Source organism: Pungitius pungitius, chromosome 11 (genome assembly GCF_949316345.1).
Source record: "Pungitius pungitius chromosome 11, fPunPun2.1, whole genome shotgun sequence".
Lineage (NCBI taxonomy): Eukaryota > Metazoa > Chordata > Actinopteri > Perciformes > Gasterosteidae > Pungitius > Pungitius pungitius.
The window spans coordinates 353,477-378,890 of NC_084910.1; the positions used below are offsets into that span (position 1 = coordinate 353,477).

Here is a 25,414-nt window from a genome sequence, read left to right on the forward strand (position 1 = left end):
AATGAGGAGAGATAATAGCACCTAAATGCAGTCTTAGCAGGCAGGTTTCATATTGCACCTACTAGATGTATAGATTGCATCAAACTGAACTAGTGACCTGGATGTGTGTAAAGACACAAATCCTGAGATGATTGTAGTCTCTGCTTATATTAAAGAAACTAATTTAGGGAAATTCATCTAAGTTGAATGTGACCAGAGCCTACACACTAACACCCACAGCAATTCAAATCCAATAGTATGTCTTTCTCTTAACAATGTTGTGTACACCTAACCCAAAGGTCAACCCAGCTGTTTAGTGACCTCTGTCATTGGGATGCCTTTAGGAGGTGCTAACAAAGACACAACCACGCACAGATTACTGTTTATCTTGCACCAGAGCCAGAGGTGTAGGCTCAATAGCACCAACATCTGTCCGTCATTAGGGGAAGATAAATGGGCTCACTGTTACCTTGCCCCACAAGACACCCACACTCATACTGGCACACATGTGCAGTGTTTCCACTCCCACTATAACAGCCTGGAGTTCTAATGTTCCCCATGCACGGCAGCACAGATCCACGGACACAGCACCAAGGGGCAAACTACCCCCTGTCAGCCAAACCTTTCACTCAAACACCCGCCGACCCCTGACCCCAAGTCAACCGAGGGTTGTGTATACAGATTTACACACACACACAAACACACACATATTTCTGGGAATCAAACATTAAGCTTTTCCTCTGAAATACTCAAATGCACACACAACACTCGTCTGACAAACCTTTGAAGGCCTTGAAACACACTTGAGTGTGTTTTGCCGATAACAATCTTGAAAAAGCATGAACATTTAACAGCAACACACGCAAACATCTGCACTGACTATAACTTCAATCACTTGCAGTCACAGCTGCCGGGATGTAGACAAGAATGTAGTGCTTAGTCCATGTATTTGCACCTCAGAGCATTGTGTGGATAGTCCAGACAAAGTGGGACTATGTAGAGCAGCTGTTTTTATGTTTGAATGTCATTGGCTGCAGAGTGTGTTTGGAGTGTGAACATCCATGTTATGTCACTCCCCGTTAGACGTAGCATCCGTCTCTGTGAACAACAGATGGACAGAATGGTAACAACCATCGTTCATCATCACCACGGCGACAGGTCCACACACACACACACACACACACAGGCTTTGCGTTGCTGGGTTGTCTCTAACACAACCCTGATGGCATGCTAGATTAATTCCTTTGGTTGATGAACCTCATGCACCCCCGCTCATAGACACCTGTACACAGACGCATTATTGTGCACTAATAAAGCTCGTAGAATTCAAGATGCGAGTGAATAGTAAAGATAGCACATCTACAATAACCATTGACGTTTAATCGGGGGGTCTTTCCTTATGTCGAGGCTTCACTTGGGATTCAGATGTGATGCCGATTTTAGGTCAATTGAAGCAGGATGTATCAATATTGTATGAGAAGTGTTAGGTGTGTTATTGGATTAAATGTTTTGTTTTATCAGAAGAGAAGGTTGACATCACAAAAGATGGCAAATGCAGCATTCTGCAAGTGGCTCTCCATTAATTCTACAGGTGCAACTTGTGGTTAGTTTCTGCTCAAAGGTACCCCGGCAACAGCTTTTGTGGGAAAATTAATTCAGCATGTATTTGCATCTTGTCCTTTTCTCACAGCTTCTGTTTTTAATCAATGTGCTACATGTTGGTACCTTTGCCTGCGGTGTGTGTTTCTGTAGAAGTGTGAATGTGTGTGTTCTGCTGGGAGCTCATTTGGGGCCGAGAAATCCTTACCTGCTCATACATCCGTCTTAGATACACACACACACGCACACACACACGCACTGCAACCCACTCAAACTGTTGAAAATCAACGCAAAAGGAGTGGTGGTGAGAGTGATGAGGGGATGGAAGGAGGAGAGAGGGTGGTGTTGACGGACAGACTCGTATGGCTGGGTGAGCGAGTGGAGACGGAACGATCAGGATGGAGGAAACACAGGTGGAGCGAGGGAGAGGCTGAGCACTGAGAGATGGATGGAAAGCCAACGAGAGAAGAGGGGATTTAGAGTTTCTGGAGAGCCTTTTGACGCAGAGAGCAAGCGGGAATCATGTCCAAAACAAGAATGAGATGACTGAAGGCTTGTGTGGATCACTGGGGACGGATCGAGTAAGAAGAGAAGGCTACAAATGGCCAGTGAAAAAGAAGCAAAGTGATCCACGAGTGGAAGGAGGAGCGATGATGGTGCAGTGATTTAAAAAAAAAAAAAAGTGATGGTTGACAATCTGAGTCTGTGGAGGACAATCACTGCCCCTTAAACACTTCCTCCATAAAACCTTTATTTCAACTTATTTCCCTCAAATTTGCAGCGTTTACTCTATCTGCATTTGACTGTTGCACTATAGTGATAGTGATATCTATATTGATGCACATCTACAGACATTGAATAGCTGAGCTTTACACATGCTGAAGAGACGGAGGGAGCATGCATCGCTCCCTTTAGCTACTGCAGCTACGGCCTAATCAGCAAGCTAATTAGCACTTTTTGTAACTGCATTGGCCTCATGTAACTGATTGCATTAACAACTGCCACACATCAAACAGTCATGTCTCACGTGTGCATCTTATTACACATTAAGGACGTGGCCAGACTTTGAGATGGAGATTACAGAATGTTTTACAGATTTAATGAATCGCTGTAGTGATTGTACTCACCCAAAGGGATTTTTTTATTTCTGTTAAACTAATGTGTGAAACTCTACTGTGTGCAAAATGTATTTTAAATCAATGGGTAAATGCCCAGTGATAATTTCTTTTTTTACTGACATAAGTAATGTATGAAATGTAAATATAAGTACAATACTGGGCAGTGTTACTGACCCATTTGTATAATACACGATTACAATTGCCCTAAATTCAAATTATCACAGGAAAGGCAGACTGAAGTTTCATAGACAGCACATTGTTTATGAATGGACTATAGGGAATAGGTTTTAACTTTATAGTCTGCTATCCTCAATCACAGCATAATTAAGTGATAATATGGCTTGTTAGGTTTACATGTATTATATGACATGGCTTTGTTTTTTTGACTGTTTGCAGAAGAAGCAGAGGACTAAAGAGCTGTCACAACTATTCCACTCGTACAACCCCTATGACCACAAGGTAAGACATCCTTCACTGTTCCTTTATTGCTCTGCTGCTTTATGGTTCCGTGTCTATCGGCCTGTTCCACTTGTGACTTGACATATGGACGGCTCTCCTTCAGAGGGAGAGGATTGAGCCTCGCTCACAGGTCAACCACCTTCACTTCACAAGCCTTCACTCGACAGCAGAAGGAGTTGTAGTTCGCAATCATCGTATTGACTTTATAGATTTGATGAGTTCCTCAAGATGGACACCTCTTGTCAGCAATCCAGTTGATGAGGGAAGTGTTTTTTTCCTGATTACATTGTGACCACACACGTGTGTGTGTGTGTGTGTGTGTGTGTGTGTGTGTGTGTGTGAGAGATTGAATTCTAAAATCAGAGATAAATCTCAACTGAATGTATGTGTATATTTGTGTGTGAATAGGCCATCCATAATGAGGTTAACATCTGACAGCAGACTGAATATGCCTCTCTCCAGGCATTCTAAGGATGATGAGGCCCCATATGACAGCTGTGTGTGTGTGTGTGTGTGTGTGTGTGTGTGTGTGTTCTTCTATGGAGATGTCATTTTGACAAGCCCATGACATCAGCTGTCATTTTTTGCTGCCGTCATGAAAAAGAAAAAATGTATTTTGACAGATTACGTTTAATGTTACATTTAAACATATTCCCCCCCCCCCCCCCCCCCCCTGTGGTCACACCCTGTCTGAGTAGTGGTGTGAATAGTAGTGATTTCTTGCTTATCATGATAAAGTCAGATAGAGTTCTGCTTCTGCAGAGTAAATGTTGAAGCCTTCCTTGCAGTTGTCACACTTTAACATTTAGCAAAGTTTTAGCTTGGCCAACTTTTTTCTTTTTCTTTTTTTAGATTATACCGTTAGAGGAGTTTGTGCCTTTGGTGCTGTTGTTGCATGTTACGCACTAATTAAAAGGATATGAGAGTGATCACGCTCTCACTCTGGCAGGCAGAGGTCTTTTGCCTCCCACACACACACACAGCCTGTCATAATAGTGCACATGGAACGCACAACCAGGGAAACTTGGCATCCAATGTCTCTATAATGCATTAAAATCAGTTTGTTAGCATTTGTGAACATGCTTTTCCTTAAGTGCAATTCCAGGGGAGTATATGAATGCACTGTACTGAGCCTTCTCATAAATACAACTTATTTCACACATCTGTGTGCTCAGTGCGTTGTGTTTTTTTTTCCACAAGATTATCATGAACAATGTAATTGTTCATGATCACCCAAGGCCAAGATGTTATTCACTTTTCAGGTATAAACCTCAAGTATGTGTTGCACATTTTCTATAAAATATATCATATTTCCACATGTATTCAGCACATTGCATTGTTTTTTCACACAGATGGTATCATTGTTTAGTATGACAAGCAGGTTGCTTTTTACATTTTCCATGTAGCACAACTTAAACGCCATGTTCCTTAAGACATTCTTCTATTTCTATAGCTTGTGTAGATGTGCCATTAAATCCCCAGTATTACCAACCCAGTTAGCCGTGATGTATGATTTAATGATAATAAATGGAATGACAAGCATACTTCCAGCCAAAGAGACCCCGTTTATTCTTGTCCTTGTGGAAATGTTGAGGCCAATCAGCTTGTTTTGTCTGATAATGTCCCTCATTCCAGCTTTCAGCTTACGTTCTCTGTAGGATATCATAGGTTTACTAACACGTGTGTGTGTGTGTGTGTGTGTGTGTGTGTGTGTGTGTGTGTGTGTGTGTGTAGAAGAAATAAAAGGAGATAGATATCTACAGTACATAGATTTAGAGAGAAGGCAGACCTTTTTGTGATCATGCATCCTTCTATAGGTTTGGAAAGGTCAGGGAGGGGGCGTTGGGTCGGTCAGGCGTCATTGTCCACTGGCTTCAGGCTACCAATAGTTAAACAATCCTTTTAATTGAAGTAATTGTTTTTTTTATCTATCTCTGAATGACATCTAAATGAATGTCAATGGCCTATGAGTTCAAATACATGTTTTTTTTCTATTTTCTTCATATTGTCAATCCTCCTTTTTTTGTCTTCCAGACGATTGTACCCCTCCGTTGTGTCTATGCTTAAGGGATAGAAGTGTGAGTGTGTGTTTGTGATGATTAATGTGAACGATCCCGTAGCCAGATGGTGCCGAGCGAGGCCCATCCATCAGCCATGAAAAGACCAGTGGGCAAAAAGCTGGCGGAGCACTTTGTCTAGGGCCAATGCCCCTCACTGGACACACACACACACACACACACACACACACACTAGCCAGGCTCTCTGAGGCCTTGGCTGTGTAACCCACTGAGCCATGTTGGAGCCATGTGTTTTGTTTTGGAATACACGTTGTCTCTTGTGTTTTTGCTTCCTGGGTCCCATGTGACTCCTGGTGTCTCAACCCTTAACACAAGCTTGGCATCCTTTGGACTTGTGCAGGTCAGAAAACCATTTTAGTCTCCGGATGGAGTTTCAGGCTCAAATTGTTGCGTTTTCTACAACTGTGCATTATTTGATCTGATGATATTTTCAAGCTTTGATCACAGCTGAGTTTTAAATTGTTACTTGAGCCTTTTTGCCTGATATTGGGATGTTTTCGTCCTACCTTCACATCATGTTGCTGATTGCATTCATTGATGGAACTGGCATGTTTGTCTAGTCATTGCTTTCGAGACGTGACCCTACTTTAGTGTCTTGTGCGAATGTGTGTAGTTGTGTGACCCCGACTGCACCGACCGAGACTCCTTTCCCTTTGTTGCATCCCTGTGTCATCTGGTCTAAAGTTGTGCCCCCTCAGGGCGCTGCCCTTCCAGGTTGGGGGTGTGAAGCTGCCACCCCGCTTTAGTCCTTCTCAGCACACTCGGAGTGTGTGAGTGTGTCCGTGCGCTGACACAACCCCTCTCACCCCACGTCGTCGGAGTCTCCTGAGAACGCACACGGACACACACATGAATTCTCCACGCTGTGTTCATGGACCTGATTGACAGTGGTGACAGTTTTCCTTGCGGCAAGGGAGGAGGGACAAGCTGTCCACATGGCCCGCTGCACCTGCCCAACCATGAGAGGTTCTGGCCGGAGTGAGCTGTAGGAAACAAATAGTCATTATGAAAGATTAACAGGAGGAAACAATGCATTTGCAAAATAATAAAACGTTCTAGTATTTTATTTTTCTCAAATGCTTTCTGCTACTCAATAAATCTCGCCACTTGTTATTCGGAAATCCCTGTTTGCCTCTTAAAAGTCATCTTTTCATCTTGGGAGAAGTAAAAAATGTTAATTAGTCCAACAATTCTTTCCCCACAGAAGATCACATCTTTTTGGTATTTTTTGCACGTTGCTAAACTGTACAATTAGTATTCAGATTTTTTCCCTTTTGGCAATTTTAATTACTTCTACTCTGCAGAATGAGTTTTTATTTGTATTTTTTTAAAGCTGCTGTTTGCATTGTTGTGAAAAAGCTAACCTCCATCTTTGTCCAGCTTGACATTTGCTTGCGACACTTTTATTTTCCTCCTCTGCTGTTAATTAACGGACTATTCAGGGCATGAGAAGCTGGGAGTGAAGAGCCAATAAGAGATTTTCTTTCCCACCCATCTGCTTCCTCCTGTCTATTCTGTGAAAGCCATTCTTTTGTGGTGTTCTCTGGTTCAGCACGGCTCTTAAAATGTTGGCCAATGTCTTAAATTATGTAAATGTAAGACTTTAATGGGACTGTTAGCTGAGCTCTTTGTTGCTGTCGTACAAAGGTAGTTGATTATCTTGCCATTCTTTTTAATTATATGCTGATGGTGGCAACTACTGTGCCATTTCTTTGGTAATTATGACGGCTTCTCATCTCTAAGGGAGACGCCATTCGCCTTCCTGAGGCGACGCGCTTGTACCCGCAACCTAGTTCTTTCGTTCATGACCCATCCTGCGTGACCAAAGGTGACCAGTAGATTGACCCGTACCGGTAAAGCGATACCGCTGCTCTGAATCTCCGGGACAAGCTCGCTCTCCACCTTCTCCTTAATCGCCAGCACGACCGCGAGGTGCTTGAGCTCCTTCACTTGGGCTGTGGACACATTCCCCACGCGGAGGACCAGGGCCTCAGATTCACAGGTGCTGATCCTCATCCCAGCCGCTTCACTTCAAACCGCTCCAGTGAGAGTTGGAGGTCACAGACTGAAGAGGCCATCCGGACCACATGATCTGCAAAGAGCAGCGATGAGAGCCTGACCAATGTCCTTTGTGGCTTAAGTGTTATGCCGTATGGGCCAGCGTAACGCCAAAGTGAGAAAACCCCTTTTCTGGTGGTTCTGTGTTCATCCTGTAACGTGGATGAAGATAGAAAAGGCAGAGCTTTGAAAATGTTCCTCTAAACGGAGTGTGAAAGTGTGCATGCACTGATTGTCCACCCACATTAGCAAAGCTGCGTAAATGCTTTTGTTGGGCTACTGTACAGTAGAGCCCTCTAGCCATATACACAGGCACCCTGTCTGTCAAGGTTACACAACAGGGACTTGGACAACAGAGTACAAACACACATGTGTGCATCGATCAATGACTTTGTCCATTTGGTGCCAGACTATTTTTGCTTTTAAAATATTCCCAGGCTCTTTTGTCTGTTTTTCTAATCTATGCAGCAGCACATTACAACCACGTTGTCTTTGTTCCAGTCAACACAAACAGCATAGAAGTCTTTCACTGAGCCTCGTTGGATTTATGTTTCTGTGTTGTTTTCAGCTCAGACATGTTGATGGTTGTCTTTACCAGGTTTTTGATCATGACCTTAAAATGACTCGTCTGCTTAACTATTAACTATTTACACCTATTGCTGAACACATAGCAGTGTTTCCACTACCATTACATCAGGGGGTGCCTGTACACTGTATAGCATCATAATCCTTAAAAAAAGCAGCATTGGGAATTGATGTGCTTTCCCACCCTTTGTGTATGCCATAAAATTGTACAATATCCTCAGATGTGTCTTGTGAAAGTGGCTCAAAGGGTGTCCAATGGTAGGATTGTGTCTAAAATGCTTTCTGTTTATTTCATCGCAGTCGCATCCCTCTCTACATCGTTAGAAAGTGTGGAGCCAACAGTTTGTTAAACATTTGCCAGGTGATTTAAGATTTAAGAGCTACTTTTTGTGCCACAACAATGACACAAGAAGATCTGAAGCATAACGCCATAAAGCAAGTGAGCGGAGCTGCTTTGATGCTCAGAGGGAGACGAACCCAAGGCTGTTTCACTCTAATCCCTGAAATGTGGGTTTGTGGAAGCTTTACAATGACATGAAAATAGTAGTTTAACCTTGAAAACATCATGTAACCACATCTTGGTTGTATAGCCAACATCTAAAGAGAAAGGGATATTTGTTAAATGTATTTTTTGCTCTTCTAAGAACAGTTTTCTTACTTGAAACTGACTTGAATTGAGTAATAGAGACGGGGCGTAAAAAGGTGATTTTCTTCTTTTTAAAGAAAGCTAAATGGCTCAGGTGGCTTGCATTTTTATAAACGGTAATTTCTCCTTTTATAATGAAATCTCAGGAAAATATATGCTCTTTCACTCCCTCTTCCTCACTCACACTCTGTTTGTCAAAGTGACACACTGTGTGCTGTAATTGCTTGTTGATTGCTTCCATTTGTTTGGCCAAAGGCATCCGACACACACACACACACACACACGCACACACGCACACACACACGCACACACACACGCACACACACACACACACACACACACACGCACACGCAGGCCAGAGGAAACCAGCGCTATATGACTGACGTCTGAATGGAGGGGCAGTGGGAGGGAGGGAGGGGGTGAAAATGAATGGGGCGACATGTCTGGACCTGTTCTGCCAAATGGTTTCTTAGACCGGTGTGAATTTGTCCCAATTGAACCCGGCTCATTTGAAATGTGTGTTTTTGTCTGCGCCTCACCTTCAAAATTCTGCAGCTGCTTGGCTGGCTAAGTGGATTCTCTGCATGTATTTATTTCACACTATAATACGCCATCTTATGCTAACGGGAGGACTCTAATCATGTAAGAAGAGAGCCAGGAGGACATCACCCTGTATAAGTCTCGCTAGTCCTGGACAGCGCAGGCTGTTAAGTTAACAAGGGCTCGTTCCTCATAAACGCCACTGAGGGCGCTATCACAGCGTAGCATCATGGCAGCTCCTTTTGTTAGCATGCTTATGTCTGCCATGATTGTGTGAGTTGATGTTCCCCCTACCATTGGAACTCAGGGTGAGAGCATGCAAATGTTGGAATATGTGTTTTTACAAATGCATTTATGCAGCTTATCAAGCCTGGTAATTGTTTGTCTGGGCCTGATTGCTTAACAAAGCCTATCATTAGAAATATTTGAAGCCTGGATGGACGGAACCCACAACAATCTATATGGAAATTGAGATGCATAATATAAAGTGACAGGCTGAAGCCATGTTTGGACTTTTCTTTGGTTCTTTCCTGTCTTACTCCCATGCTGTTAAGGGATGTCAGCCCCATCTCTTTTTCATTCCATGTTCAGGTGAAACACGAGGAAGAGCAATTCCCAGGTACAGGTACGCCCTGCCTTTAAATCTCATCTTATTCACATTCCCACCCCTATTTCAGCATTTCTGTTTAGGAGGATCCCTTTAACTTGATAAACGATAACTAAGCCTGTTGCTTTGTTAGTTAACTTTAGCTTCTCGTCTAACAAGCTGTGCAATGAGCAATGAGAGTTTACAGGTTTATCCACTGGTCCACACCTTCTTTAGTCAAATTAACCTCAAACGGCACCACGATGCGAAATGTGTGTGTGCTTTTCCATGCTGCTTCATTCAAATCATTAGACGCATGCTCTAAACTGCTTACTTCCATTGTGTTGCTCCATGTATCACCTGCAGAACATTAACAAATTCAGTTTGCTATTGCTATTAAATCTTTCTTTGATAACTTTTACAACCAACCCACAGGACAAAAGAATCACATTTCACTGTTACTGAAAAGGGTTTGCTTACAATAGACACATCCAACAGCCCCTTCTTCTGAGGGGGGCTGATAAGTTCAGTCTGACTGGACTCCACATCCGCCTCCTGTCTGTAAATCAGAGTCTTGCACACAGGGGAGAGATGAATTAAAATGAATTACATAGAGATACGTGGTATAGTCTCCTTTCATTAGGGTTCGCTTTCAAGAAGCCGTCCAGAAACAAACGGAAAGAATCCTGAAGAATGAAGGTGGTTCATACTTTATACCAATGTATGTATTTATTTATTTGCAATGGTTCTGTCAACACAAACAAGCAAAATCCAAATCAATCTAAATGACAACCTGCTTAGCAAAAACACACTAAACTAACTTAAAGGTGTATTTTACCATTTGTGTGGAGTTTAATTCATACATTTGGAGCCTTTGTCCGACCTCGCTCACATACAAAAACTCCACAGCAGTGTTTCTAGATGTTATAACCTGGTTACTCTACACTACGTATGTCAACTCACATCAAACAATCCTGATGGACAAATAGCACCTTAGGTGTCATGAAAAATGACTCACTTGCTGTAAATAAACATGATTTTATAGTTTATTGTGTGCTCTTAAAGGAAGACGTGGAGAATAGCAGCATTACACTCATGAGACAAACAGATGTTTTAAACCATTCAAGCACGCACACACACACACGCACACACACACGGCCCTGTAAATGAGCTGTGTGTATTGGGCCAACTGTGGGATCACTACTGTAAAGGCTTTATTCTCATTAAAACTGAGTTACCAAACTGGGGCACAGCAGGGGGGGAAAGTGATATATTAACAGACTGTGTGTGTGTGTGTGTGTGTGTGTGTGTGTGTGTGTGTGTGTGTGTGTGTGTGTGTGTGTGTGTGTGTGTGTGTGTGTGTGTGTGTGTGTGTGTGTGTGTGTGTGTGTGGAAGAAAGAATTTTGAGATTAAAAGAAGGCAGTAAATATAGTGACAGCAACTGGGTTCATTGTTCTTTGGGTTCTTTGGATTGTTCCTTAGTCGTCTCTGCCGGAAATCTTTGAAAAACTTATAAAGTATTTATTTTTATCTACAAATACTAGTATTGTAATAGTTTTCAGCCCGTTGTTGATTGATTTGACAGGATTGATTAGTACTTGGGGGTAATTTGTTGTTCATGATGTAAGGCAGACTAACATTAAGGGAACAGCCTTAACTGAATTGATGTTTCCAATTTTCTGTTATGAAATGTCGTGCTCTAGATTAATAATCATGTTTTGCATGCTTTTTGGATAACTCAAACAAGTTTCAGGTTCCAGAGGAAGCGTAAGAACGTTATTATTTGAGTAAGTTGGAGACAAAAAAATCTGTGCCAGAACTGTTTTATTGGTCTCTAAATATCCTCCATCAATAACCCCACTATAGAACTATATGTATATAGAAAAGAACTGAAAGATAAGGGGGAAAACAACATTTACATACTGGAGGAGAGCGAGTGAGACAAAAGGACCTGAACACACACCTGGAAGGGATGAATATTCATACGTTCAAAGAAAACAAAGACCCTTTTTAACTTTGACACTGAGTCACATGGGTGGCCATGGTTTTAATTTTTTGTTATGATCTTTAGCAAAGTCGTCTCTCAATGTGTTGTGTATAGATAATTATTTTTGTCGGTGTGCTGACGGTTTGTTAATTGGCTGTTTGCAACAAATAAGAAGCCTTAGTTAAGAAGCTTTGAAGGTTTGGGGCAAAAAGTCACATGAAATGAATGAAGAAAAAGTCAGCTGCAACTTTCATTTAGTCTTAAATAAATAGTTCTATTGGTACCAATAAAGATTTGCTGCTTGAATGCTGTAAGATTCAGATTTTATTTGATCAATAACTGGCATTATTATATTGCTATATTATAATTCATAGAATATGTCGATCAAACTGATGTGAATTTCAAGTACTCTTTAAAAACAAGCGACATCCTCCAAACAAAGGCTGCCGGGTCGTGCCCTTATTAAAGAGCTTCACAGCCTTGTTTTTCTCTCTAAAGCTAATATCCCTGATAGAAAGGACCCTACGTGGGGTGAATTATAATAACGCAACCTTTTTGAATTATGAAGGCTTTGCTTATATCGTATTTGGTTGCTTGAGGCGTAGTGTGGAATTGGTTGAATGTACAACCAAGGTGACGAGGTATCGACACCATAAGCGCATGCTGTGGAAGGACCAGGAGGCCCACAGGGTCCACGCGGGGCAAAGCAGGTGTGCCTTTCAGGTGTGCCTGGCAGGACGCCAGTGAGAGCAGCTGACGCTCTGATGCTTATTTGTTCTTTATTGCAGCCATCATATTTTTATTCTCTTCTCACCTTCAGAAGTCTTGACATTTTTAGTGATTGGATCAAAGGACTTAATCTGCCGTGTCGATGGATTGAAACCTGACACCTTGTGACTCGTTTTTGCTGACTCAGCTTTTCTCCCCTTTCTGTTCACCTTCCTTCTTTCTTCCTTTACACTTCAATGCGGCTCAGACCTAAGAAAGCCCACACGTGTTGTGGCAAGTTGTCGTTGTTTGAAGTCTTGCCAGTGACTTTAAGCCCATTAAACTGCAAGAAAAGCACCATGGATTTTGTCTTTCTTTTAAAAAGGTGAATGAGCACAGGTGAGGCTCAAACGTTTGCTCATTTGTCTTTTTCGTTGTCACAGCTGCTTATGTGATTGGGTGCACACTATTAGTGGCATTACAAGCAGAATGAAGGTAATTAAGGGTTTCACCACCTTTGTTTTTGTGTGCTCTGATCTGGTGATTTAACTCTTTTGCTGTTTATAGGCTGTGCATGTGCTCTCCACCAGCAGAACCATTCTATTCCATCCTCAAATTCAGATTTCTCATTACTAAATCAATACCGTAGTCCCAACTATAATTTTGCATTGCTCAAAAAAGGCTCAAAGATCATCATCATCTTGATTAGTCTTTCCAAAACTAGTCTTCACCTCCCAAAGACTTACTCTGTAATTTACGCACTGTATAAGAAGACAATTTGATCAAAGCTGACTGGTGATGAGGGTCTAAAGCGCTGCTTAAGTTAACTTACAGTTTGTGGTGATTTCACAGCGGACCACGAGTCTCCATAGTCCTCCCACATGTGCTGGTGAAGGATCAGATTACCTTTAAAACATTTCAGGTGGTTTATGTATTCCTTATTGAGATAGGCCTTTAGTTATGGCCCACTAGTGCAGGCTGCTTTTTCATGGTAGTAATGTGTCATGCAACTCGTATGGTGGCTCTATGTCAAGGATCTGATTACAGATATGATGAGTATAAAAGATAAGATAGGCAATTTGATGATCATGTTTTTTTGCTGCCAATACTAAATGTGTAATTAATATGTGGTTTACACGGGTACTGAAAAGTGAGCGCTGGATCCATAGGGATCACAGACCTAAAATTCAATTTATTTTATTTTGTAGAGCCCAAAATCCCAAATTACAAACGAGCCTCAGAGGGCTTTACAGTTTGTACACATGCGACATCGTCCGTCCCGATCGGGTCCGGCTTGAATTCACCAAAATGTTGTGTTGTGTATTCCTAGATGTGAAATGGCATGTGTCTTTAGGGCCCTGTTTGTTGCGTTTACAGGGGTTATAAATGAGACACTGGGACTATAGTGTCCCTCAACAACTCTTCCTTCCTTCCTTTGGTTCCTCTCTTTACCTAATTAGCATTTACATAGTTTGCATTAATGAAAATCCTAAGTGTAGCAGACCCACGCACTCATTTAGACTTAAAATGACCTGGACTTACTCTCTCACTCTGTTCCATCTCGTGCATCTTTTGTCCATCACATGTATTTCTGTCATATAGTTGAAATAAGTCCAGCTTTGAAAGGAAGAAGCAGAGCTCCTGTTAAAAGAAAGCAGGGAACATCAAATGCTTAATGCCCACCTGTGTGTGTGTTTCTTTTTTTAATCTTTTGTAATTAATGGTTTGAATGTGAGGATATTGGGTACACATACTACATGTAAATTGCCCTTGTGCTGTCTGTATGTTTAAGTAAAAACTAGAATAAAACGTGAGAGCAGTAACAGACAGAAACAAGTAGATAAAAAGAAAAGCACTCCATTGGTTTATAGATGAGGAATATTTAATAATGATAATATAGAATAAGAAGAAGAGTCATGGCTTTTGTCAGAGTTACAGAAAGAAACGAACGGACCGGAACCGACCGACTGGGGGGGGGGGGGGGGGGGGGGGGGGGGTGTAACCTGGGATTAGGCAGACGTGGCAGAAGAGGTCGTTTTTTCTTTGATTAATTGGTTGATCTTTCATACAGTTACTGCAAATTATCAAACCCCGTTTTAAAAAGCTTTGGATTCACTCTTCAAATCTGCAGATATATACATTTATATTTATACTATATATACATATACTATTTATTCAGGAGAGTTATGTAATAGAGGACGGACATATTTACTTAGATGAAAGCTTCACGTGTAGATACATCAAATAGGACGGAGATTCCCTTGGTATTTGGCCTCAATTCCTGTTTACAACTTGCGCATATGTATATTTATACGTATACTATTTGTGTGTGTGTGTGTGTGTGTGTGTGTGTGTGTGTCTCGTGGACCTTTCATTTCCTCAGAGATTGAATGACTCATTCGACAAGAGGGCCTGAGAATAACAAGATGAGCAGTAAAAGAGAGAAAGATAAACAGGCCAAACAGAAAGGAGTCAAATACACAGAAGGCAGGTTGGGATGTGCTGCCTCGACGAGGTCTTTTCCAGGAACTACGACATAAACAAATGACGTCAAAGTGTCCCTTCAGCACTTTGTGCGTGCAAGAGTCCACAGATGTTTGTGCATCTTGTGCATTGTGTGTGTACTTGAATCTGTGTCTTTTCAACCGCTCTTTGTGTTGTGTTGGGTGTGTCTGTGTCTTTGTGTGTGTGTGTGTGTGTGTGTGTGTAGTACATTAGTGCTCTGAGGCACTTTGTGTGCGAGTCACTGCGAGGCTACACAGTAATCACATTGGACAACACATGTAGTGACAACGACTCCTCAAGCTAACGTTGAGCTGAGACACAACCCGTGCACTCATGTCCCCGTCGGGGTGACTGTGTGTCCTCTGATAAGTGGGTTACCTTGTTCAAATGGCACCAGCTGTGGGAGGATTCATTGAAGTATCAAAGGCCCTTCTGGTTTCTTACTGTGGGGCAACGTGTCATTTGTGCTGGTTTTCACGTTGATAATGTGAAACAACTTTATTGGTTGCGTTGGGCTCTTCCTGCTGGTTATGTAGCGCACATAAACTATGGATTGCATTAACAATGTGTGCTTGAGGCTCATTTTGAGGATGTGCGGCTCATTTCTTTCATGAATTGAATAAATAAATATATATATATATAATATATAAATATGATGCATTGTTGCTGAGCCACTGTTGCACTTTTGTCTGTATGCGTTAAACAATGAACACTTGGGTAAGCTGATTTCTCTTTGTAGTATCTATAGGGAAATACCTGGCTTTGCATCACTATAATAACAATACATTCTTGTAAAAATGTATTTAAAGGCACTATGTGGTAAAAGCAATAAAAGCAAGTACAATATATTTCAAACTGTTGCAGTTGTAGTATGCCTTACAAATGATTTGCATTTATTGTTTTAATTGTGTCACGTTTTTGCTGCTTATTGAAATGACAAAAATGTCTATTTTTGCGTAGTTTCTAGCACACTGGAACAACTCTTAGTCTCTGCAAGTAGTTTGTAATGATGAAACTGCCCCCCCCCCCCCTTTGGCCCAGAACACTGCCTGCACTAAAGTTGTACCTGATGCAGCTGGGCTTCAGGCCCTTACAGAGCACATAGTGTGTTATGTTGGTGCTTTTTCACATGAATGATATTGTTTGGTTTCAGGCCTTAGAAAAAGTCAAAAGTCATTCAGCACCAGCTTGGTACCAGAGGATGTGAAACGATGGCTTATTCCACCAGTAAATAACTCTTTGCAGAGTGCAGTATCAAATGCCTCCGGCCTTTATTGAGGACACAAGTTGTTTATGCATCTGATGTAACATATATAAGTAAATAACCTTTACTGGCAAGTATACATTATTATTAAGTATAAAGATTAAATTAAAGAACGGTGCCGAGGACATAGGTTAGTTTATTGATTCAATGTGGTATGGAATCATTTCCATTTGCTTTGACCCGTTCGTGGCTAAATTGCTGTTGGTATCACAGCATGGCGTGTGTGTGTCAGCAAGCCAAACTCCCACAGGCTTTTATTGGGTACATGCAGTATGTTAAAGTACCAGGTTCACATGCAGTATGTTAAAGTACCATGTTCACATGCAGTATGTTAAAGTACCATGTTCACATGCAGTATGTTAAAGTACCAGGTTCACATGCAGTATGTTAAAGTACCAGGTTCACATGCAGTATGTTAAAGTACCAGGTTCACATGCAGTATGTTAAAGTACCAGGTTCACATGCAGTATGTTAAAGTACCATGTTCACATGCAGTATGTTAAAGTACCAGGTTCACATGCAGTATGTTAAAGTACCAGGTTCACATGCAGTATGTTTAAAGTACCAGGTTCACATGCAGTATGTTAAAGTACCAGGTTCACATGCAGTATGTTAAAGTACCAGGTTCACATGCAGTATGTTAAAGTACCAGGTTCACATGCAGTATGTTAAAGTACCAGGTTCACATGCAGTATGTTAAAGTACCAGGTTCACATGCAGTATGCAGTATGTTAAAGTATCAGGTTCACATGCAGTATGTTAAAGTACCAGGTTCACATGCAGTATGTTAAAGTACCAGGTTCACATGCAGTATGCAGTATGTTAAAGTATCAGGTTCACATGCAGTATGTTAAAGTACCAGGTTCACATGCAGTATGTTAAAGTACCAGGTTCACATGCAGTATGTTAAAGTATCAGGTTCACATGCAGTATGTTAAAGTATCAGGTTCACATGCAGTATGTTAAAGTACCAGGTTCACATGCAGTATGTTAAAGTACCAGGTTCACATGCAGTATGTTAAAGTACCAGGTTCACATGCAGTATGCAGTATGTTAAAGTATCAGGTTCACATGCAGTATGTTAAAGTACCAGGTTCACATGCAGTATGTTAAAGTATCAGGTTCACATGCAGTATGTTAAAGTATCAGGTTCACATGCAGTATGTTAAAGTATCAGGTTCACATGCAGTATGTTAAAGTATCAGGTTCACATGCAGTATGTTAAAGTACCAGGTTCACATGCAGTATGTTAAAGTATCAGGTTCACATGCAGTATGTTAAAGTATCAGGTTCACATGCAGTATGTTAAAGTACCAGGTTCACATGCAGTATGTTAAAGTATCAGGTTCACATGCAGTATGTTAAAGTACCAGGTTCACATGCAGTATGTTAAAGTACCAGGTTCACATGCAGTATGTTAAAGTACCAGGTTCACATGCAGTATGCAGTATGTTAAAGTATCAGGTTCACATGCAGTATGTTAAAGTACCAGGTTCACATGCAGTATGTTAAAGTACCAGGTTCACATGCAGTATGTTAAAGTACCAGGTTCACATGCAGTATGCAGTATGTTAAAGTATCAGGTTCACATGCAGTATGTTAAAGTACCAGGTTCACATGCAGTATGTTAAAGTACCAGGTTCACATGCAGTATGTTAAAGTATCAGGTTCACATGCAGTATGTTAAAGTATCAGGTTCACATGCAGTATGTTAAAGTATCAGGTTCACATGCAGTATGTTAAAGTATCAGGTTCACATGCAGTATGTTAAAGTACCAGGTTCACATGCAGTATGTTAAAGTACCAGGTTCACATGCAGTATGCAGTATGTTAAAGTATCAGGTTCACATGCAGTATGTTAAAGTACCAGGTTCACATGCAGTATGTTAAAGTACCAGGTTCACATGCAGTATGTTAAAGTATCAGGTTCACATGCAGTATGTTAAAGTATCAGGTTCACATGCAGTATGTTAAAGTATCAGGTTCACATGCAGTATGTTAAAGTATCAGGTTCACATGCAGTATGTTAAAGTACCAGGTTCACATGCAGTATGTTAAAGTACCAGGTTCACATGCAGTATGCAGTATGTTAAAGTATCAGGTTCACATGCAGTATGTTAAAGTACCAGGTTCACATGCAGTATGTTAAAGTACCAGGTTCACATGCAGTATGTTAAAGTACCAGGTTCACATGCAGTATGCAGTATGTTAAAGTATCAGGTTCACATGCAGTATGTTAAAGTACCAGGTTCACATGCAGTATGTTAAAGTATCAGGTTCACATGCAGTATGTTAAAGTACCAGGTTCACATGCAGTATGTTAAAGTACCAGGTTCACATGCAGTATGTTAAAGTACCAGGTTCACATGCAGTATGTTAAAGTATCAGGTTCACATGCAGTATGTTAAAGTACCAGGTTCACATGCAGTATGTTAAAGTATCAGGTTCACATGCAGTATGTTAAAGTACCAGGTTCACATGCAGTATGTTAAAGTATCAGGTTCACATGCAGTATGTTAAAGTACCAGGTTCACATGCAGTATGTTAAAGTATCAGGTTCACATGCAGTATGTTAAAGTACCAGGTTCACATGCAGTATGTTAAAGTACCAGGTTCACATGCAGTATGTTAAAGTATCAGGTTCACATGCAGTATGTTAAAGTACCAGGTTCACATGCAGTATGTTAAAGTACCAGGTTCACATGCAGTATGTTAAAGTACCAGGTTCACATGCAGTATGTTAAAGTATCAGGTTCACATGCAGTATGTTAAAGTACCAGGTTCACATGCAGTATGTTAAAGTATCAGGTTCACATGCAGTATGTTAAAGTACCAGGTTCACATGCAGTATGTTAAAGTATCAGGTTCACATGCAGTATGTTAAAGTACCAGGTTCACATGCAGTATGTTAAAGTACCAGGTTCACATGCAGTATGTTAAAGTACCAGGTTCACATGCAGTATGTTAAAGTACCAGGTTCACCACAGGTCACGATGCCAGTTGACATGTTTGTTCATCCAGTGCCTATTTAAAGATGAAGTAGAGCCAAACAAAGATTAGATTACGTGCATGAATTTGAGTTATTTGTTTATTAACTAAACACAAAACGCACACAATATTCTTTGTTTCTAAAAAAAATCCTATTTTACAAATACATGGTCACTAGTCTCAAATCTAATTTGACCATCCACTCAAGGATGGTGACTTTGCTTATTCATATATCATAGCTGCTGGCAGTAGCATCTCTACATACAGCAATAGGAAACATTTAATGCATTTGATTTGTAAATGCATTAAATGTATTTTTGAATATTTTGTAGTGTACCTGTGTGTTCAGCGTTGTGTGCTGGTTTGCTTTAATGAGTACGGTAGCTCTGTCTGCTCAGTACAAATGAGCTTGGCCCTCTTGTGTCCGTGTTTGTCAGTGATAATCAATACAGAGGATGCATCTCTATACCTTGTTTTGGATGAATCTTCAAAACCTACTAAATCCGTATCCGTGTGGGTTGCCGCACACGTGGAAACGCACACAAACACCGGCCATTTGAGAGCTTTGCCACTCAGCCATATGCCACCCAAGGGCCTGGCATCTGCTGCAGCACAAACACACAATAACCAGAGACACACACTCAAGTAATCACTTTTTCTAAGCTGCGCACACATGCATTTGCATACACGCACACATTCGCATAGACAAACACACACGCATTGTGCTGTAAGAAGCACTCCTGCTTTACCTGCCTTTTCAAAAGCACATTCAAAGTATTTCAACTGTGGATTTGGAACAACCCTTGTCATCGACCCGGCACCTCGGCCCCTGTGTCCCCGTGAATGTGCGTGTGCGGGTCAGAGTGTGTGTTTGCGTGCACAAGAAACACATTTCTAAACACATGCAGAGCCACATTCAGAAATGTGGACACACAAACCCATTGGCTGGTTTAACGCATGTTCGACTGATGTCAGAGCCATTCAGATCGAGGCCTTATTTGCACATGTGCCATTAGCTCACAATGAGAACGGCCCCACGTACACACACCACTCGCCTTTATACCATGTAAATACCATGTATTTGTATTGGGAAGTCACATTCATTTATAGACAGTTTTGTTCACGTTTATGGATCATAAATACTGTAGGATATTGATATTTGTGTGCAGTACCCATTACATATGGCAGCCACGATGAAGCACTAAGCTCACCATGACACGGTCAGTAGAAGCATCAGGCTTCATTGAAACATACTAAGCATGCGTGTTTGAAGTGCTCGGCTGGAACGATGAATGTGATTTTGATTTGAGCTTTAGCGCCGTGTGTGATTTACCGGTCCGGGGTGAATGGGGGGGGGGCGGGGGGGGGGTTGGCTTTTTGTCTCTCCGTCTGCTTCTGATGACTGTTGGTTTGAATGGCACAGCTGTGCACTAGCAGGCTAGCCTCTTAAAGCTCGGTCTGATTACTACCTGCTCCCTTTGATTAATGTTCATTATGTCTGAGTGTGTGTGTGTGTGTGTGTGTGTGTGTGTGTGTGTGCATGTGTTTGTGTGGGCTCTCTGAGTCAATTCAAAGCGAGGCCCCTCTCCCTCCTCCCCCCTCAGCCCATCCACCACCATAAATCAATCAACACCATTGAAGTGCTAATACCGGCCCCTTTGTGAGCCATTTGCACATTCAAGCCTCATCCTGCCGAAGCCAATCTGACTTCCACTAACGACGAGGATTTGGACATTGATAATTTGATTTTGTCTTCTCTCTTTTTAGGTATTTCAATAATTTCCATGCTCATGTTTTCCCTGAATGGAAAGTATGAAACAAGCATTCAGTTTGATAATGCGTTGACCTCATTCTGCTGGATGATATTCTATCACAGCACCGCCCTGATAATTGATCCAGATTGTGTGTTTAAATTGGATAACAGACACAAGCCAGAGGGATACATGGTGATAGCTTGCTATTTGATGATTGCTTGAGTTGGACAGCGTAAAGGACGTTTGTCACCCAAATTTCCTTGTAATTGAAGTCATTTAATGGAGACCTTTGCAAATGTAAATATTCACAAAAAACTGACCAAACCAAGCCAACTGCTACAGGATATTATAGGAAAAGCAATTCAATAGAAATCCCAAGTGTCGGCCTAAAAATGTGCAAAGTAGAGGTTGATATTGTCCAACTGGCCCCACCTGCACGCCTGTGCTGTCCAGACCTGTTCTCAGTATATTACATTAAATTACATGTATACATCCATGCATAGCCTGCCCATCATGCACACCATGCTATGGTCTGCACTTTGCCCATAATATGTCCACTAAGCATGTGCACATCAGTGTGTGATTCAGCCTCAGTCAGACTTTCCTTTTGGTAGAGCTTGTTTCAGCAGTATGACTAGATTTTAAAAAAAGGTGTCAAACACACATTATTACTTTGCAGTTAAATATTTAACATTTATTCCAATGGTTTAACATTATAAGTACATCTTCATACAATTCAGTATTTCATGCCCATTGGCTGACTTCCCTTCTGTATACATTATTATTTTCACCCATAAGGAACTATTGGCTGTGGGTGTTTGCCTTGCTGCGTGACCTTTGGTATGTGTACAGATCACATGTGATCTCTAGTGTCAGCGCCTTCTAACACAACTGTACCGTTTCTATACCAATAATAGCCCAAAGCTTTGCACAGCTAACTGTTCTTCTCTTTCTGCTCAACAGTGCGTCCTGTCTGCAATGGCCTTTTCTATCAAATGTTTATCTGAGTTGCTGCAGTGTGCTCTTCTTCATCTCTTTACTTTCTTTACTTCTTCATCTCTTTACTTTCTTTACTTCTTCATCTCTTTACCACTACTTTCACTTGTGAACATATTGCCTCATGCGACTATCATTTCCAAACCTTACTTTATTAGAATAAGCAGAAATTGTCTTCAAGTGATGGATACCACGACAGTGGTGTTTTATCACTGTCAAAACAAGGGTTTTATTAAAATGCATGTTGAAATTTAGAGAATAAGAAAATCCCATTTAGTGTGGAAGAATAAAACTTATTAATAAACATATTAATAGAACAGCATAGTTGAATTTTCTTTAAAGCAACTCACACTGATCAATATTACAAATGAGGATCCTGATTGAAAGGGCTCGTATGTCTTTGTTCATTTTATTGCTGCCGTGTGTGTTTGAATGCAAATTACAACCCATTCCTCCATTCTTTAGACCTTTTATATCTGATTACGGTCAAAGTAGAAAAACAATAACATTATAATGGGCACGGCCGGGAGAAATCAAGTACAGAATATCGAATATATAGAATATCGTGCAACAGCTCATTACTTTCAGTAATTCAACTTATTATTATAATATATATATGTATATTATATAGCAATAATCATCAGAATGATATCAAATAAAGGCTTGAAATATCTCACTTTGCATGTAATGAGTCTATATAATATATATTAGTTTCACCTTTTAAGTTGAATTACTGAAAGTAATGAGCTTTTGCAGAGTTTCACCTGTACATAAAGAAAATCCAACAGAGCCTCTTATTTTTCCTCTTTTCCAAATGTCCTTGGCTCATCTGTTGTTTTCTTGTCCTTGGGTGCCTGAGTTGGTCTGAGAGAAGAAACGGCAGGGTACTTGACAGTCCATCATGGCACCACTTGAGAATGTACCGTCCGTGGGACATAAGAAGAGCACACTGAGCAATGCACGTGCACACAAGTACACCCTGACACACAACCGTTAGTCCACGAGGGGAGAATCAAAATGTTGAGTGTCTGAGAGCGTACACCACATCCCTGAATACTTCAATCCCCACAAAAGAGAGACAAGATGGCCGTATGAGGTACACAATGATGGTTATTAAGGGCTTCCTTGACATTGAGTGACATGGACTGGACTCGGTCAGTTGAAAAGAATACAACAGTGATGTGACTTTAAGTCAAAGCAGACCTGTTCGGAAAAATATATTCTTGTGCTAAATTCGACATTCACAGCATTAGTTAGTAAAGATATAGTGTAGTTGAGCAGAGAATGAAGGGGCCGCGGTGGAGTAGTGCGATGTGCGAGGTTGGTGGTTTGAATCCCGGCTGCCCCTGTGAAGACGCTTCTAATTGTTCCCCAGGCAGATGTAGCTCATGGGTTGTAATGCTATGTAAGTGGCTTTGGTTGAGCATCAGTAAATGACACGTGATGTAAAGTGGCTCTGTGTGAACCCTGGAGATCCAGCTCCCCTTCACAAGACTGTATAAATAGTTTAGCTAATAGACCTGATCTTATATGGACTATAGCATTTGGAAAGCTAGTTGTACCGCCTGCTGTCGCACACCGTTTTATCGCATCTGATTTCCAACCAAATTTGCAGTATTTCTTATCACCATTTTATTTGTACAATTGCACAGGGAAGCTAAGACAGTACATGCATCAAAGGTCAGGAGCCAGCTTTTAACCCAATCAAGCATTAGGAGTACATGATCCTTGCCTAATCCCAAAAGAGCCTCCAGCACGGCGCCTTCTTATCAAAACACATACACATGCGTTTGTGTCCTCCTCGTAGGACGACTGGAGGGCTGAACAGCAGTCGCACGCGTTTCATAGATACGCCTCCCTGTGCGTGTGTGATTTCTTGTGTCTTCAGGTGTGGCCTCTAGTCATAATCATACGGCTATTGACAGTGCATTAGTTCCAGCTGCAATTTCAGATTTATGCGGATGTATGGATATGTGCATTACACGTGCTTTTTCTTATGCTCCGTTTCTTTGTCTTATACACACACACACACATGCATTACACACACACACACACACACACACACACACAGAAAGGCCTCCAGGTCCACAGGGACCTAACGGACAATCAGTCTGACAATTACAGCTGAGCTCTGACTGATGCTGCAGTTGCGAACGCACACACAATTTCAGACACAGACGCTGTAATGCCAGAGGCTTGATCCCACACACACACACACACACACACACACACACACACACACACACACACACACACACACACACACACACACACACACACACACACACACACACACAGTCTTTCAAACAAGCATCTCAGTGGATGAATAAATAAAGGTGTATGGAATGGTTTTGTAACTTCCATCACTGCTGCTTCAGATATTGTATCAGTCATCAACGGTATATAAAAAGAAAGCATGCTTTAACAGGCATTATTTACATGATTATTATTATTATTGCAGTAATGGGTGTAAGAGTATTGGCGATGAGTTGAAACTTACTTGATTCTGTCCAGATATTTACTCTATTTCTTAAGGCATACATTTGGCTTTGTGTTTATTTGCTAATTTGCGGTTGTGTTTCCATGTGTGTGTCATGTATTTTAGTAACTAATATTTCGGAGGCATTCATTCTGTGTTTTCCACTATGTCTCTATTTTGATGTGATTCATTCCAGCATGTGAGACACTAAAGAGCCCACAGGCCTGTGTGTGTGTGTGTGTGTGTGTGCGTGTGTGTGCGTGTGTGTGTGTGTGTGCAGGAGACATCTATCTATCTTTGACAAACTAGATCTGTCACTGGTGGCAGAACAGACTCTCCTGGCTGTTGCGTAGCTGAAATTGATGAGGCAATCGAGTGTCTGATTTGCGTTACGTGTGTATTGTGTACATAGATTCCGTTCTGCCAGGCAGCAGCACGCGTATAACGATGTTCAGGTTGTAAAAATAGAGGCATATAAATCAGCTGCAGGTACAGACTCGTGTTTCTTTTCCTATTTTTCAAACTTGTTTTTTTTACTCCCTTTTCTTTCTTTTCTCTTTTTTCCTTCTGTTAAACTTGGTCCTTTTTGCAGCTGCAGTGTAATAACAATTTAAATATGTATATATATTTTCCTTTCATATAGGGTATGCAGCATGTGCACAGTGACTCGTCTGTATTGGATGTGTAAATCAAATCCAGTATGAGCGTGATGCCGACTTTCCCACGTTTTAATTTCAGCAAAGGGATTGTAAACCTGATCTGCCACAACATGGGTTAGATGCGTGCATAGATAACAAACAAACAACATGTACTCTAATGTCTTTTTGGATGAAGTTAGAGGTTTTTATCAACATAAGCATAGAGAAGGTTTGGAAATGCAACCAGAGCTGCAGCACGATAGACCTTTTCATTCATGAAACCCAAAGACAGTGCTTCGTTTGGTCGCAGGAACAGTTCTTCACTCTTGGAAAGACAAGTTTTCGAAGTACAAGCTCCGGTTAGCTGGCGTTTGTGGATCTGCACGTGTGAGGCGTAGTCTGGTGGACTGTGGGGAGGATGATGACCAGCCTTGTGCAGCCAGAGG

General features: G+C 41.3%; 1 protein-coding gene across 3 annotated transcripts in view; it reads left to right on the plus strand.

Annotated features, from left to right (window-relative positions):
- The window catches only part of cdkal1 (CDK5 regulatory subunit associated protein 1-like 1), a 168,852-nt gene that overhangs the window by 114,265 nt on the left and 29,173 nt on the right, over positions 1-25,414 (plus strand). For all 3 annotated transcript variants that reach the window (XM_062565521.1, XM_062565520.1, XM_037454737.2), the window contains exon 12: positions 3,093-3,155. In XM_062565521.1, coding sequence (XP_062421505.1) covers positions 3,093-3,155 — 63 coding nt within the window. The remainder of the gene's footprint in view (positions 1-3,092; positions 3,156-25,414) is intronic.